This window comes from Elephas maximus, chromosome 9 (assembly GCF_024166365.1).
Source record: "Elephas maximus indicus isolate mEleMax1 chromosome 9, mEleMax1 primary haplotype, whole genome shotgun sequence".
Classification (NCBI taxonomy): Eukaryota; Metazoa; Chordata; class Mammalia; order Proboscidea; family Elephantidae; genus Elephas; species Elephas maximus.
Genome location: NC_064827.1, coordinates 105,690,426 through 105,708,455, shown reverse-complemented (window position 1 = coordinate 105,708,455; position 18,030 = coordinate 105,690,426). Strand labels below are relative to the sequence as shown.

The 18,030-nt window shown below is 42.7% G+C and overlaps 1 protein-coding gene across 1 annotated transcript in view; it reads left to right on the top strand.

The window, feature by feature from the left end:
* Positions 1-17,780, top strand: part of FBP2 (fructose-bisphosphatase 2) — a 61,838-nt gene extending 44,058 nt beyond the window's left edge. The window contains exons 6-7 of the mRNA XM_049895730.1: positions 12,851-12,970; positions 17,381-17,780. Coding sequence (XP_049751687.1) covers positions 12,851-12,970; positions 17,381-17,578 — 318 coding nt within the window. The 3' untranslated portion in view covers positions 17,579-17,780. The remainder of the gene's footprint in view (positions 1-12,850; positions 12,971-17,380) is intronic.
* The last annotated feature ends 250 nt before the right edge of the window (positions 17,781-18,030 follow it).

Genomic DNA, 18,030 nt, shown 5'->3' with positions numbered 1-18,030 from the left:
GGGTTTCCAAGGAGCAACTGGTAGGTTTAAACTGCTGACCTTTTGGCTAGCAGCCAAGCTCCTAACTACTAAGCCTCCAGGGCTCCACCCATTGCTGTGGAGTCAATGCTGAGTCTTGGCAACCTTGTAGGACAGAGTAGAACTACCGTGTAGGGTTTCCAAGAAGTGGCTGGTGGATTTGAACAGCCGAACTTTTGGTTAGCAGCTGAGCTCTTAACCACTGCTGTTAGTTTTCCCTTCTTGCCATGAATTTCACGCTTCCTGGCCTTCAATACCCTATTTCGATTAAAAAGTGGGGTTATAAATCATTGTAGTATGACACGGCATTATTTAATTTGTTCATTTCGTTGTATGTATTTTGCAGGGTAATGTCATAAGTCTGCTGTTTCATAGTACACTCAAAACAAACGAACAGACAAAAGAAAGAAAACAAACGAAACTGACCAGTTCTCTGTTTACTCGGCTAGGTCCCTAGTCACTGTCAGAACAGCTCACAGTGGCTCCATAAGCAGGAGAGGCTGTCAGCTCTGAGAAAGGCTCCCTGGGATTTAACCTCCTGAGTGCAAGGGCTTCTGCCTGTACCCACCTTCTAGTCTATGTGAGGAGCACATCTCCCTGTGCCCGGTTTGTGGTTGGCCACTGTCATGGATTGAATAGTATCCCCCCAAAATATCTGTCAACTTGGCTAGGCCATGATTCTCAGTATTGTGTGATTGTCCAGCATTTTATCATCTGATGTGATTTTGCTATGTGTTGTAAATCCTACCTCTATGATGCTAATGAGGCAGGATTAGATGCAGTTATGTTATTGAGGCAGGACTCAATCTACAAGATTAGGTTGTGTCTTAAGTCAACCTCTTTTGAGATATAAAAGAGAGAAACAAGCAGAGAGATAGGGGGACCTCATTACCAATAAGCAAGAAGAGCCAGAAGTAGAGCATGTCCTTATGGACCCAGGGTCCTTGTGCTGAGAAGCTCCTAGACCAGGGAAGATTGATGACAAGGACCTTCTGACAGAGACAGAAAGCTTTCCCCTGGAGCTGGTACCCTGAATTCAGACTTCTAGCCTTCTAGACTGTGAGCGAATAAATTTCTGTTTGTCAAAACCATCCAGTTGTGATATTTCTGTTATAACAGTGCTGTTTAAGACAGCCACAGACATTTTATTAGGATGTAAATTAAATGAAAATTTCTTACTTTAGTTCATGTTGTAAAGGGTTGATTGAAGGAGAAATATGAACAAGGGGATGTGTCATTCAAGAATTTGGGGTATCTTTCTATTTTCTATATATGAGGAAACACTCTTGAAAGTGTGGTTTTTGGTGTGGTTTTCACACTTTCCCTGGAGGGTTTCCTGTTGCCTGATACAATTTATCCACACTGTGTTGAGGGGTAGGAACTCTAGAAAGCTGTGCCTACAACACTTGGGGGCTGCCTAAGATGTGTTGAGTGGGACCTGCCTCCCTTTTGTCGGCTTGGCTCCCTCCTAGCCTGGCAATCACAGAGAAATGGAGCCAGAACCTTGACCCATTGACCCCTTAATGTCCAACATTGATAAATGGTGACGAAACTTGTGCTTCCAAGAACTGCTCCAGAGCAAGGCTGGGGGCTGGTATGTGAGTGAACCAGCAATAGTGCAAAGCTCAACCTCAGGCAAAAGGGACAGGTATCCTACCAACTTATCATGTGGCAAGATCGTCATGCATATTTTGGTGCTGATACCAGATTCCAAAATGGTGATGTTCTGCATGGCCTTTAGGGTTTGACCCTCATATCAAATCCACCAAGGAGTTGATTATCAGTTGAGTATTGGTTGAATCCACCACCTGTCTGTCAGTTTGTTGTCCTGTGGTGGCTTGCGTGCTGCTATCATGCTGGAAGCAATGCCACCAGTATTTCACATACTAGCAGAGCCACTCATGGTGAACAGGTTTCAGCAGAGCTTCTAGACTAAGATATGCTAAAAAGAAAGACCTGACAATCTCTTTCTGAAAAACAGCCAATGAAAACCTATATAGATTACAACAGAATATTATCAGAGATAGTGGTGAAAGATGAGCTCCCTTGGTTGAAAGACACTAGAACCACCAGAAAAATGGATCCAAAGATACCTACGATCATGAAGATGACTCGGAACTGGGCAACGTTTCTTTCTGTTGTACATGAGATGGCCATGGGTAAGAGCTGGCTAAATGGCAACTAACAATGACAGCAACAAAATTGATTGAGTATTGAATGTCAATTGAGTATTAGTTCAGTGTTTACCCTGCTTTAGTCTTCTCCAAAAGGAGCCCTGGTGGCTAAGTGGTTAAAGAGTTTGGCTGCTAACTGAAAGATTGGTGGTTCGAACCCACCAGGTACCCTTCGGGAAAACGATTGTTGTTGTTAGGTGCCATCGAGTTGGTTCTAACTCATAGCAACACTGTGTACAACAGAATAGAGCAGTACCCAGTCCTGCACCATCCTCACAACCATTGCTATGTTTGAGCCCATTGTTGTAGCCACTGTGTCAATCCATCTTATTGAGGATCTTCCTCTCTTTACCTGATCCTCTACTTTACTAAGCATAATGTCGTTCTCCGGGACCTGGTCCCTCCTGATTACATGTCCAAAGAACTTAAGGTGAAGTCTAGCTATCCTTGCTTTTAAGAAACGCTCTGGCTGTACTTATTCCAAGACAGATTCGTTCATTCTTCTGGCAGTCCATGGTATATTCAATATTCTTCATCAACACCATAATTCAAAGGCATCAATTTTTCTTTGGCCTTCCATATTCAATGTTCAGCTTTCGCATGCATATGAGGCGATTGAGAATACCATGGGTTGGGTCAGGCACACCTTAGTCTTCAAAGTGCTTTTCAATACTTTAAAGAGGTCTTTTGCAGCAGATTTGCCCAATGCAATGTGTCTTTTGATTTCTTAACTGCTGCTTCCATGGACATCAATCGTAGATCTAAGTACAATGAAATACTTGACAATTTCAATCTTTTCTCTATTTGTCATGATGTTGCTTATTGGTCCAGTTGTGAGCATTTTTGCCTTCTTTATGTTGAGGTGTAATCCATACTGAAGGCTGTCGTCTTTGATCTTCAGTAAGTGCTTTAAGTCCTTTTTACTTTGAGCAAGCAAGAATAAGTCAACTGCATAACACAGGTTGTTAATGAGTCTTCCTCCAATCCTGATGCCCCGTTCTTCTTCATGTAGTCCAACTTCTCGAATTATTAGCTCAACATACAGATTGAATAAGTACTGTAAAAGGATACAACCCTGATGCACACCTTTCCTGATTTTAAACCATGTAGTATCCCCTTGTTCTGTTTGAACTGCTTCTTGGTCCGTGTACTGGGTCTGCTATGATCCATAAAGATTTATAGCCTTGGAAACCCTATGGGGTAATTCTACTCTGTCCTATAGGGTCACTATGAGTTGGAATTGATTCAACGGAATAGATTTGGTTGTTTTGCTTTTGGTAGTCTCCTTCGCTGCACCTATGATGCTATTTGTTACTTTGTTTATTATTAGTTTATGGGTAAATTATTTTCTCCTCTTGTATATAAGCTCCATGAGTGCAGGTAGTTTTTCCTTCAGCATCTGAAACAGTACCTGGCACAGTGTGGGAGCCCAGTTACTACTGAATGAATGAATGAGGCACACTCTGACAATGCCCCTGTTCTTACAGGACCCGAGGAGATGAAATCCATAGCCACAAACATATACCCGAACACCCAGTATGAGAACAGGCCAAATGAGAGAAGATTGAGGGCTGTTAGGACTTATAAGAGGGAGGTATCACTATAGGCTTGGGTAGTTTAGAAGGGTGTCTACCTTCAAAATATAAACTTGGTGACCAAATCATTTTACTTCCAGAGAAAGGAGAAGAATCATTCATTTCTAGAGTGGAGCCATGTGGGTTGCTGGAGGGGAGGGAGCAAGTCATGGTACAAAGGCAAATGACTTGGTTTAGGAGGCTGGGGTCCTGTCCCAGCTCCTCCATGAAATGCCTGGGGGACTTCAGCATGCCCCTTAAACTCCTGGGACTTTAAGCCTAGGGGTAGCCTAGATGTCTCAGCCTTTCCAGCGCCAACATCTGCTGATCACTATTGATGACCAACTTATGTCTTGCACGTGTTTATTAAAATGAAGGGATGGCAACTCCCCTAAGCCTGTCTTACTTGCCTTTGGACCATGTGTTGAGACTTGAAGCAATGCTGATCCCTCCCTGATCTAGTCTCCTTTCACCTCCCGGTTTATCTTCCCACTGCTAACATTTCACCCAAAGCTTTGACTTCTGGAAACACCACTTCATTGTAAGCTGGTTCTCCCTTGAGGCCATTGCTTCCCTACAAGATCTTTGAGTCCTGACTGCCCTTCTCCCATTCTCACACCCCTAGGAAACAGAAAGTGGTGCAGGTATCTCTTCTTTTATCATTGTGGAAAAGGCAGTCCTTCTTTGCCATCTTGCCTTGCACTCATCATGATAATAAAATAAAAAACGAAACCCTTTACCATCGAGCTGATTCCGACTCATAGCAACTCTATAGGGTAGAACTGCCCCATAGAGTTTCCAGAGAGTGCCTGCTGGATTCAATTTGCTGACCTTGTGGTTAGCAGCCATAACTCTTAACCACTGTGCCACCAGGGTTTCCTGATAATAGCAGCCAGTATATATTTTGTCAGGCACTGTTCCAAGTACTTTTCTCATAATACCAGAAAATCAAACCCAACTCTTAGTGGCCCTGTAGGACAGAGTAGAACTGCCCCACAGGGTTTCCAAGGCAGTAATCTACACAGAAGCAGATTGCCACATCTTTCTTTCGTGGAGCAGCTGGTGGGTTTGAACTGCTGACCTTTCAGTTAGCAGCTGAGCACTTAACCACTGTACCACCAGGGCTCCTTTTTCTCATAATGGCTTGTTTAATGCTCCAGCAGAGATACAAGGTTAAGTATTAATACTGTAATATCCATTTTACAGATGAGGAAACTGAGGCCAAAAACAATAAAGTAACTTGCCCAAGGTGACCTCATTGATAACAGAGCCAAGATTCAAATTCAGACCATCTCTATGCAGAGCCCATGGGTGCTTGGCAACCTGTTAGTGGTGTTGTGACCGGCATGAAATAGAACAGAATAAAATAGAGTAGAATGGGATGGATAGCATAGAAATGAATAAGTATAAGAACTATTTTTGTAAAAGTCTTGTTTAAGCCATGTATGTGTGTGTACATGCACACTGTACTTTGATGCAAAATGGTGTGTGACTCTCAGTATCTCTCTCTACTCTGACTTCTACCAACATATGAGTTGATGTCAGGACCCATGGGGAATCCCCTCCAGTATTTAGTTCTTTACAGCTCCTTAACTCCAGGTGTATTCATCTCCATTTCAATTCATCTACCTGGTTCCTTAGCTAAACCCTAGGTATTATCAACTCTTAAAGTTGCTGGATTTATGAAGTTATAAACTCTCCTAGTTCATTCTCCAAACACAGCTTTCTCGCCTTTCATATTTCTTATACCTCCATGTCCTCTAATCCTGATATGAAACTTATCATATTCCTTCTTCTACTTTGTCCCTGGGTATTGTCTATGTCCTTTTGTCCTTGTCTTTTGTTCCTCTCGATCTCATTGACTTCTTGAACACCCCAGATCCTCTGATTGGTGACATCAACTTTTCTTTCACGTATATCTGATATATCCTCATCTCCTTATCCTTATACATTCTACCAACCCTGGGTCAGTCTTCAGTTGACCCTCTACTTCAATACATGGACAGTGGAGTATAACCAGGCAAAATGGTGGCCCTATAAATGTGGATCACCATTTTTACTGGTTTCTCAGTGTCTTTCAGCCATCCTATATTTCACCTTGGTCCTACCTGAGAGAGACAGGGTAGAACTATAGGACAGAGTACAACTGCCCCATAGCATTTCCAAGGAGCACCTGGTGGATTCGAACTACCAACCTTTGGGTTAGCAGCTGTAGCTCTTAACCACTACTCCACCAAGGTTTCCAAGAGAGAAAATAGATTTCATTAACTGACCATCCCACACCTGCAAACATACTGACATTCCTTTCCTTTTTAAAATGACCTTCTCAAGTCCAAGGATCATCCTACTTACCTCTTTATTGACCAGCTCACCTCTTTATCCTTGTGCATCTTTCTTCTCCTTTATTTTCACGCTCTCTACTGGTTATTCCAAGGAGCCCTGGTACACAGTGGTAAAGCACTAGACTGCTATCCAAAAGGTTGGTGGTTCGAATCCACCTAGCCTCTCTTAGGGAGAAAGACCCGGCAATCTGTTCTCGTAAAGATTACAGCTTAGAAAACCTTATGGGGCAGTTTTACTCTGTCACTTGGGATCACTATGAACCAAAATCAACTCGACAACACCTAGCAAAGTCTGATTATTCCCTTTCAGCCTATGAACATACATCTTTTTCATCTTAAAACACGCCCATCACCTAACTTGCACCTTCCCACCACTACCACATGGCAATGAAGACTCACACACACACAAATCGTTCATTTCCTCTCCAATTTCTCTTCTCCATTCATTCCTCAGACCTCTGAAATTGGGCTTTTGCCCTTGAACTCCACTGAAACGGTTCTTGTCAAAGTTATCAATGACAGCCATGTGGTCGAACCTGTTGGAAGTTTTCTGTCATTTGTCCTCTCTGAGGGTTTGAAATTGTTGATCACAGCTGTCGTTTTGAAATCTTTTATATTGCCTGGCTTCCGTGACTCTGTGCTTCCTGGTTTCCTCCGTCTTACCTTGCTGATTTTTTCTTCATCAGCTTCCTGCTGTTGAGAGTACTTCTAAAACAAAGTTGGAAATATGGCTTAGCTTTTTTTTTTAGAACGGAAGGGAAGGGTCCGTGAGACTTGAATTAACCAATTGAAAGTTCATTCTTCTTAATAAAAAATGTCACCAAGGTTTTTATTCTTTATTCCTTTTTTGGACTAGACAGGCTGATTCCAAAGTTCATATGAAAAAATAAACAAGAATAGCCAGTCGGGGGAGGGGGTGGACTTTAAAAAAGGGGAGGATAATGAGGTAAAAATTGAGGTCTACCAGATATTAAGGAAACTGGTGGTGTGGTTAAGTGCTATGGCTGCTAACCAAAAGGTCAGCAGTTCGAATCCACTAGGTGCCCCTTAGAAACTCTGTGGAGCAGCTCTGCTCTGTCCTATACAGCAGTTATGAGTCAGAATTGACTCAGTGGCAATGGGTTTGGTTTTCTTTTTTTTTTTAACCAGATGTTAAAACACATCATTGGCCGCAATAATTTAAAAAGCATGATATTAGCACATTAATATGCATTAAATTGTGTTCCCTCCAAATATGTGTTGGAATCCTAACCCTTATAATTGTGGATCAATTGTGTATTTGAAAATAAGTTTTCTTTGTTATGTTAATTGGATCATACCCTAGTAAGGTGGGTTCTAAATCTAATCACTCCTGGGTTATAAAAAGAGCAGCTTAGACACTGTTAAAAAATGGACCCATCTTTGGTTTCTGACTGTGAAAACAACACAGGCTCACTGTTAACAAAAACTCAAACCATCTACTAAGTGTTTAGACCAGTGTTGTCCAATAGAAGTTTAACGCAAGCCATAGCTGTAATTTCTAAAATTTCCCAGCAGCCACATTTTTAAAAAGTCAAAATAAACAGGTGAGATTGATTTTAATAATATATTTTATTTAAAATAACGTATCAAAATATTATCATTTCAACATGTAATCAATAGAAAAAATATTAGAGTTATTTTATATTCTCTTTTTGTGTCTTTTTGAAAATGTGTTTTATTGTGGTAAAAACATATATGTAACAAAACTTTTGCCAGTTCAACAATTATCGCATGTGCAACCATCACCGCCATTCTTTTCCAGATCCTTTTAGCACCATTAACAGAAACTCAGTGCCTCCTAAGCTGAGACTTCCCTTTTCCTCTGGAAACCACTGTCTTACTTACCTAGTGGTGCTATAACAGAAATACCACAAGTGGGTGGCTTTAGGAAACAGAAATTTATTTTTTCATACTTTAGAAGCTATAAATCTGCATTCAGGCCACCAGCTCTAGGGGAAGGCTTTCTCTCTGGGTAGGCTCTGGAGGAAGGTCCTCTCTTTTTGAGCTTCTGCTCCTGTGTGTTCAATCATCATGTGGCTTGGCATCTCTCTTCCCCCACCTCTACTTTCTTTCACATGCTCATTTAATTTCTTTTGTATCTCAAAAGAGATTGATTTAAGACGCACCGTGGGGTTGCCCTAATCCTGTCTCATTAACATAACAAAGACAACCCATTCCCAAATGGGATTGTAACTACAGGTTAGGATTTACAACATGTGTTTTGGGGGGGCACAATTCAATCCCTAACAACCATTAATAAACTTTGTCTCTATACATTTGCCTGTTTCGTATAAGCAGGATCATACAATATTTGGCCTTTTGTGACTCACACGGTTCATTCAGCATAATGTTTTTCAGGTTCACCCATGTTGTAGCATGTATCAGAACTTCATTTCTCTTTCTACTAAGTCTTTGAAATTTGGTGTGTATTTTACATTTGCAACACATTTCAATTTGAGCTAGCCACATTTCAAGTGCTTAGCAGTCACCTGTGGCTGGTGGCTACCATACTGAACAGAGCAGAGTTAGAATATAAAAGATGCCTGCAATTCCATCCTGGAGACAATCATTATTAATAATAATCTGTTTCTTCTTAGATTCCAAAAAGATATTAAAATGCATAGTCTTCTATATTGTCTTATATCATGATTAAAAATTAACCAATACAAGTTTTTTAAAAAAAGTTATCTTAAAAAAAAAAAAAAACGAAGAAGTGGAGACTATGTAAAAACTATTCTTTCAAGAGAAATTTGCTGCAAAGTAGAAGAAAGAGAGAGTGGTTAACTAGAGGTGATACAGAAAGAAAGGGAGGGTTGTTTGTTTCTCATGAGAGATACTTAAGTGCCTTTGTAGGCCAAAGGAAGAAGGCAAAGAAAGATGAGATAGAAAACTCAGGAGAGTAATTCAGGGATGTTAAAATCGAGAGTTGTTTATTCTTACCCCATTGGTCTGACATCTTTATAATAAACAAAATTCCTATGTGTATTTGCTTTTGGTTCTAGAGTTTCTGTTCTGATCCATTAATCTGTCTATTCATGTGTGTCTCAGTTGCCTAGTGCTGCTGTAACACAAGTACCACAAGTGGATGGCTTTAAAGAACAGAGATGTATTGTCTCAGTTCTGGAGGCTAAAAGTTCAAATCAAGTTTTTGGTGAAGTTGATTTCTTTCTCGTCAGTAACCCTGGGTATTCCTTCGTTCCTTGGAGTTTCTTGGCTTGTTGATGGTCCTCACATGGCTTCTGTTTTCCCCCATGTGTGTGTCTCTTTGTCTAATATGATCTTTTTATAAGTCAGAAGTGATTAAGTATAGGATCCACTCTGTACTGGTATGACTTCATTAACACAGCAAAAGAAAACTCTATTTCCAAATAGAGTTACATCTATAGGTACAAGAGTCAGGAATTCAACACATTTTGGAGACAGCATAATTCAACCCATAGCAGGCAGATTTTGCATTCCATTGATTTTGTTTATATAATCATATTCAGGGTTTGAAACTGCCTACAGTGTCTGCTTTGATTGCCCTTCCTTGATGTTCCTCATTCTCTTGCTGGGTGAGTTCCTCTTGCCTGTCCTCTTTCTTTCCTTGGAAGCCTTTAGTAGTCAACACCCTTTCCTTTTCAGTCCTTCCTACAATAGGATATGTGAGTAATGGAGTACCCAATTCAGGTGTGGCTAATCCCATGCCTACAGGGATGGACGGGCCCCATGGTGGCCTGGAGAATTTGAAAACATTCTAACAGAGAGCCCTTCCTGTGCACGCACAGACCCAGCAATGCCTAGTCTATGAAATTTGACCGAGTTTATGAGAAATTGCCCAACTTTTAAATGTTAATAACTAAGTAAAAGAGAAAACAGCACGTAACTTCTAAACAAAACACCTCCACAGGCTACCAGTTTATAAGCTTTGAACTTACTGGTATCAACTCATGAGTCTTTAGTCTCTAAAGTTCTCTTGCCAAACAAAATACTTATTCTTAAGCTTGTCTAAGCTGGTCATTACTCATCATTTATATCATGCTGAGTTAATTCCAAACTTCACTGGAGACAAAACATTGGATGACTGCACTGAGGAATTTCCTGTCTCCACGTGTACTGCCAGAGAATTATTAGGAGAAGAAATCACAAATGGGTCACTGAATAGGGGAAAAACAAACCTGCCTGTCTTAGTTATCTAGTGCTGCTATAACAGAAATATCACAAGTGGGTGGCTTTAACAAAGATAAATTTATGCTCTCACAGTCTAGTAGGCCACAAGTCCAAATTCAGGGTGTCAGTTCTGTCTCTGTCAGCTCTGGAGGAAGGTCCTTGTCATCAACCTTCCCCTGGTCAAGGAGCTTCTCAGCACAGGGACCCCAGGTTCAAAGGATGTGTGCTCTTGCCTTTCTTTCTTGGTGGTATGAGGTCCCCATACTACTCTGCTGTCTTCCCTCTTTCATATCCCAAAGAGATTGTCTTAAGACACAATCTAATCTTGTAGATCTCATCAACATAACTGCCACTAATTCATCTCATTAACATCATAGTGATAGGATTTACAACACAGGAAAATCACATCAGCTCACAAAATGGTGGAGAGTCACACAATACTGGGAATGATGGCCTAGCCAAATTGATATACATGTTTTTGGGGAACACAGTTCAATTCATGACATTCCACCCTTTGGCCCCCAAAAATTAATGCCCTTGCCACATGGAAAACACATTCACCCCATCATATCATAGCAAAAGTCTTAAATCAACTCCAAATCCAAAATCCAAAAATTCCTCTTCATCCGTGAAATCGAAAATACCTTATTTGCTTTCAAAGTACAATGGCAGAACAAGCACAAGCTAGACATTTCTGTTATGGATGAGAGAAATTGAAGGAAATGAAGGCATAACAGGCACCAAACAAATTAGCAAAACACATTACATTAGCTCTCAAGTCTTGAAAGTGATCCTTTGTTTTCTGAGACCATTTACACGATGGCCCTGCCCTCCAGACTCAGAGGTATTGGTCATACTCCCCAGATTCCGAGTGGAGGCCCCTCGGCCCTGGGCTTCAGCTCTGCTTTCCAGGCCCACTGGAACTGCAACTCTGCTCCTTCGGCTTTGGGAGGGCCCATTCTCTTAGTCTATCTGAATCACCCTTTGGGACCCCAGAGATTGTGGCCATACCCTTTGAGACTGAGGCAGCTCTGCTTCCTGTGTTTCTTGTCTCTTCAGCTTCTGTTTCTTGGTTCCTTGGCCTCTTAGCCCCTTGGGCCTCACGGCCCATGTCTGCCCTTCTGGGGCAAGTGTTCCAAAGCTCTTCAGCTCCACCGATAAGTGCCTGGAGGCACCGCACTCTACCAGGAAGCCTTCTGCGCATAGGCACTCAGCTCTTCCACTTTGTGGGTCGGCTCCAGCACTGTCTTGTGCTAGTCTCCTGGTTCTGCTGCTGCCAGTTCTCTGCTTCTTGCTGTCTGTGCCATCTCTGGTGTAACAGTTTTCCACACTTCCTTCTGAGCACTCACCAGAGTTGTATTTGACATCCGTAGCTCCATCAAGAGTCAATTCAAGGCAATCTTAAAACTCTTCTAGCTTCTGTCCATTCAGTTTCTAAACCACTTCTACGTTTTAGGTATCTATTAGAGCAACGCCCCACTCCTGGTACCAGATTCTGTCTTGGCTATCTAGTGCTGCTGCAACAGAAATACCAGAAGTGGATGGCTTTAACAAAGATAAATTTATTCTCCCATAGTCTAGTGGGCTACAAGTCCAAATTCAGGGTATCAGTTCCAGGGGAGGCTTTCTCTCTGTATTGGCTCTGGAGGAAGGTCCTTGTCATCAATTTTCCCCTGGTCAAGGAACTTCTCAGCACAGGGATCCCAGATCCAAAGGACACATGCTCCTGCCCTTCTTTCTTGGTGGTATGAGGTCCCCATATGTCTCTGCTGGCTTATCTCTTTTACATCTCAAAAGAGATTGGCTTAAGACACAATGTAATCTTGTAGATCTCGTCAATAACTGCCACTAATCCATCTCATTAACATCATAGTTATAGGATTTACAACACAGGAAAATCATACCAAGTGACAAAATGGTGGACAATCACACAATACTGAGAATCATGGCCTACCCAAATTGATACACACATTTTGAGGGGGCAGAATTCAATCCATGACACTGCCTAAAGGAACAATTTCACATGTCACTGGGTCTTACCTGCTATGATATACTCTGAGGAAAATCATGAGCTTTGACTGATTTCTTTCTGAACAAATATTTTCATCACATGATTAATGGAATTGAGGTTGTCAAATAAATCATCCTGTTTCTTGGAATGATTTCTAAAGCCATCTAATTTTTTTGCTGGTGGGTAAACACTGCTTGCAGAAAGTGCAAAAGTTTTCATCATTCAGGGAGGTCTGGTTCTCACAAAGCTAAAAGGTAATATAAATCCAAGAAGGAGCTACAAGGGATACCAAACAATTGCTGTTTGTATATATATGTATATATATATATATAATTATTATTATTATTATTATTTTTTTGATCAACTGCTCTCTTACTTTAAGTCATTCTATATTTAATTCATTTAATCACCGGTTGTGTCTGGGGGGTTTTAATGAATGAAATGCTCAATTATATAATGTTTTAGAGGGCCAGGAAGGCAGAGGCCACATCAACTGGACTTGCAGCCTGAAGCTGATTGCCAAGCTCACTGGACTTTGTCTCTTCCTTCTCTGTGTTCTAGGATGGCAGTGCTCCCTATGGGGCCAGATACGTGGGTTCCATGGTGGCTGATGTACACCGTACCCTGGTCTATGGAGGGATCTTCATGTACCCAGCCAACAAGAAGAGTCCTAAGGGAAAGGTAATTTTCCATTATCCATGGGTGGAGTATCTGGCCAGTGAGCCAGCTGGAGTTCCCTTTCTCCTCACACCTGCCTTTGGTCACTGCCCCACTCCCTGATATGTCTGCCTGTGAGTAGACAGGAGAAGAGAAACTAGATGTATTTTCCATTTGTGAATTGTGAGACTGGGGTAGAAGGTTTGGAGAAGGGCAAGGCTGACATTTTTATTGCTGATTTTCACTTGACTTCACCTCCTCCGTCCTCACTCCCATGAATCAGCATGAGCCAGCTGAGTTATCTCCCACTTGCCACATGCTGGGTCTGATTTTTAGCTTTAGCACCAACTGCTCTTGGATCATTTTGAGAATCTAATGAAACTCACAGATCTACTTCCCTGAAAAAATTCAGGTAAACATACACACATTACATACATTTTCAGGGGCTCGTAGATACCCTGAAGTCCACCCAAGGATACCCTAAAGAGTCCATAAACTCCAGAATAAGGACACCTGCTCTGAACTCATTCACTGTTTCTGGAAAGGTAACTCCTGGAAGATCTTACTGCAACTTTCTGACACCAAACCGAAAATACTTGTATTGTCAAATGGGAGAAGTCTCTAGGTCGGGCAAATAGTTAACATGTTCAGCTGCTAACTGAAAAGTTGGAAGTTCAAGTTCACCCAGAGGTGTCTTGGGAGAAAGGCCTGGCAATCTACTTTCAGAAAAATCAGCCATTGAAAACCCTATGGATCACAGGTCTACTGTTATACACTATAGGGTCACCGTGATTTGGGATCAACTAAAGAGCAGCTGGTGTTATCAGTGGGAAGCTTATGATCCAAATCCATCTATCTTGAATAGAACTTCCCATGGAAATGTGTCTAATTTTTAGCCAATTGCAGGAATTATAAGCAAGTAGCTAAATCTCTGCCACATGTGAATGTGCCTCTCAGTGTGGCCATGGCTATTTAAGTTAATGGAAAGTCAGATTCGAAGCCACAATAAGAAATCTAACATGGATAGGAGACCAGAGAGAAGATTTTGGTACCCAGGTTAACGTATTAGGCATTTCTCTTCATGTGACTGTTGTTGTCTTGTGTCATTTGTTGTTGTTGTGTGCTTTCGAGTCATGTTTAGCTCATGTATACTAACCTGTTGGACTATCACAAATAAGTCTGCCCAAGAAGTGCTGACAGGAAGCAAAGTACTACAGAGTATTAAGTCGAAGAGGTAGAAATTCTTAAATAGACTCTCTTTTGCCACCTACTCTGTTCCAGTGAGGAGAACAAGACTAACTATTTAAATGATTGTAAATGAATCAGATAATATTCACATATAATTGCATAAACACTTCCTGTACCAAAAAATCTGTTCCTGTCGAGTCGATTCCAACTCATAGCAACCCTATAGGACAAAGTAGAACTGCCTCATAGGGTTTCCAAGGAGCTGCTGGTAGACTTGAACGGCCCACCTTTTGGTTAGCAGCCGAGCTCTTAACCACTGAACCAGCAGGGCTCCGAACATTTCCTACAGGCATGTATGCTGCCATATATAAATCTATATTGATTGTACTGTAACCACCAGCATAGTGAAAGTACCATCAGTTTCATATCTCCATGTTTCAGCTCTCATGGTTTCTGTGACTGCACCTCTGTGTGTGCCTGTGTACTTGCACACATGTGTGTGTGTGCATGTGTGGGTGTGTGTTCATGTGTGTGCGTGCAGGCACACACAGGTGCACCCATGGCCTCCTGTGTTTGCTTGTTTCTCTATAGCAGTGTCGATTTTTATTGCAGAAAGATCACGTGGCTTGCTGGCTAAGGCCCCAGGAAGACCTGGGTGTTTTGGTTTTAAGATGAGTTTACAGCAGAAGTATCTACAGTCAGACCAAAAGTAACATGGCCCCTAAGAAGCTTTATGAGCTTTCTCTGAAAGCTGAGCTTTTTTTTAAGCCCCTGATTCAACATGGTGAAAACAAAGGCAAATCAGCTTCGATCTGAGATTTACTGTCTAACACCTCAAATCCTAACCCTCTCGAGTCCCTAGGGCAAGGAGAAAAAGGAAAGAAAAAGCTCTACCAGCTGCCAACAGATATCTGTGTGGTGCAAGTGGTTAACACAGTAGGCTGCCAACTGAAGGGTTAGAGGTTCAAGTCCACCCAGAGGCACCTTGCTAGGAAGGCCTGGCAATCTACCCAAACAACCAGTCATGTAAAACCCTGTGGAGCACAGTTCTACTCTGACACACATGGGGTGGGCATGAGTTGGAGTCAACAACAACTGGCTTTTTTTTTCTTACTGGTTTACCAGTTGTCAAGGGCAGGTCTTCTTCAGCCAGCTGGGCTGCCCAAGACAACATGGCTTCCAGTCCCTCCTGTAGATGATCATGGGTGAAAACAGCCAACCCAGGGGAGTCCAAATGCCCTGGGGCTTCTCTGTGCTCGACCAGGCTGTCGACTATGCTAAGAGCCGGAGGTCTAGGGTGAGGCACCTTCTAATGTCCTACCAATATGGCAGAATTGAGCCCCAAATATCCATGAAGCCTTAACTTACTCTCCTAAATTCCTGGCTCTCCAACCTGGCCCAAGCAATTTTTTTCCTCTCTTTGTTATAATAATAATCAGCAAAAGAGACTACTGCTTCTCAAAGCAGTTTTAAAAAATTACCTTCAAAATAAATTTGAAGAGTGGAAAGGACAAGATTCATAGAACCGGCTCAAATTTTGTACCAGTGGGGAGAAGATGATACGATATTCAACCAGAGGCATAGTAGCAGAGTATCTAGCTAGACCTTGGCCCTGAGTCTAGTGTGATGGCTGTGTGTGTGTTGGGAAGGGGTGAGGGCCTTGGAGGACCACAGTATAGTCACAGAAGTAGATCCAGAAAGGATGTTAAGTTCACTCCAATTCAATCCACTTTTTGAATCCAGGGCTCCTGCTAGCTCTCATGGTGCCTTGGATGAATTAGAAAAGGCATTCCTTCCTCTGAACAGGCTCAGCCCTGGGTGCTTGTACGTAGCTTGGCAAGCAGGTGCAGGCTGATTGTGACCCCTATTTCTGCCCTCACCCGGGAGCCCTTGTGCAAGAGATACACTGTTGTACACCTTCTTTGTGTCGGGCACTACCAGAGATGGAGATAGCGCAATGACCAACCAAGACTGACACTCTCCCTGCCTCCAGGAGCCTATAGTCTAGAGAGGAAGTCAGATGTTAAACAAGCCTCTGTGTGCTGACTGCTATGAACGGGGAAGTACAAGACACTACAGGAGTGGACAGCTGTGAATTTGCCTTAGTCTACGTGGTGGCGTAGTGGTTAAGTGCTACGGCTGCTAACCAAGAGGTCGGCAGCTCAAATCCACCAAGTGCTCCTTGGAAACTCTATGGGGCAGTTCTACTCTGCTCTATAGGGTCGCTATGAGTCGGAATCAACTTGACAGCAGTGGGGTTTTTTTTGAGGGGGGGTGTTTAAGAGGCCGAAGGAAGGAGCCCTGGTGGCACAGTGGTCAAGAGCTTGGCTGCTAACTGAAAGTTTGGCGGTTTGAACTCCTCAGCTGCTCTGTTGGAAGCAGTCTGCTTCCATAACGATTTACAGCCTTGGAAACCCTATGGGGCAGTTTGAATCTGTCCTATAGGGTCACTATGAGTCAGAACAGGGTTCACGGCAATGGTTTTTTTTTTTTGGTTCAAACACCAAGAAACTATTTAGCCAAGTTGAAACTTGATATATGGAGTTCCTTTACATGATACTAGTCAGAGACGCTGCCTCAAGGTAACCTTGTGATCCCTTCCCAGCATGATTCCTTACTCGTCCTAAGGCCTCACATACCAAAGGCCCTTAGACCTGCAAGAGTCCCTGGGTGTTGTAAATGGTTAAGGGCTCAGCTGCTAACCAAAAGTTTGGTGGTTTGAGTCAACCCAGAAATGCCTCAAAATAAAGGTGTGGCGATCTACTTCTGAAAAACCAGTCACTGAAAACCCTAGGGAGCACAGTTCTACTCTGATACTCAGGGGCTGGCGTGAGTCAGAATCGGCTTGACAGCAGCTGGGTTTTCTGTTTTTTGTTTTTAACTAGTCCTGCCGAATCAGTTTGCCTCATAGCTGAACTAACAAGAAGTGGGTACTCAGATCTACCCAGATCTCCTATTTCCAAGTCAAGAGGCAGGTCTTTCAGAAGCATAAAGGGCACGTGACAGGTAGATCTAGGTCTCAGCCACCTGACCACAGGTGACCCCAAAAGCACATGCGATGAGCATCACCCAGCCTTATCCAAGTCTTCGGCTCAGGCGGCCCACTCCCAAGAGGTACATGGTCATAGTCACGCTAATGAGGCAAATGCCAGTAGCCCGAATTCCTCCTCAAGCTTTAGGGGCCTGGCTCGGGACTTAGGGCCACTTGCAAAGCTTGACCACATGACCCTGTCTCTCTCTCCGCAGCTCCGGCTCCTGTACGAGTGCAATCCTGTGGCCTACATCATTGAGCAGGCTGGGGGCTTGGCAACCACAGGCACCCAGCCAGTGTTGGATGTGGAGCCTGAGACCATTCACCAGCGAGTCCCCCTCATCCTGGGATCCCCAGATGACGTGCAGGAATATCTCACCTGTGTGCAGAAAAACCAGGCAGGCGCTCAGTGAGCTTGACCCGCAGCCCTTTTCTCTTGGTCTTGTACCTTGTACCAAGGACCCTAAATAAATGATAAACAGAAATGGTGGTGATGAAAAGGCAAAAAGTAAATCCCCTAATCACAGCCAGCAACCACAAACCTGCCGTGACAGGTCCAGATGCCAGAGGCCATTAATTCTGTGGTCAATGTCAAGGGCTAAAATTAAAGATCCACATATGAAAAGAATAACTGGTTTGTCTTCTGTCATGAATGGTGGCAAATAGGATTGTAATTCTAAGTCTGTTAAAACCAAGTAAGGGGCCCCTGGGTGGTACAAAAGGTTAACATGCTCGTATGCTAACCAAAAGATCGGAGATTCAAGTCCAACCAGATGTGCCTTGGAAGAAAGGCTTGGCAACCTACTTCTGAAAAACCAGCCATTGAAACTCTACGGAGCACAATTCTACTCTGACACACATGGGG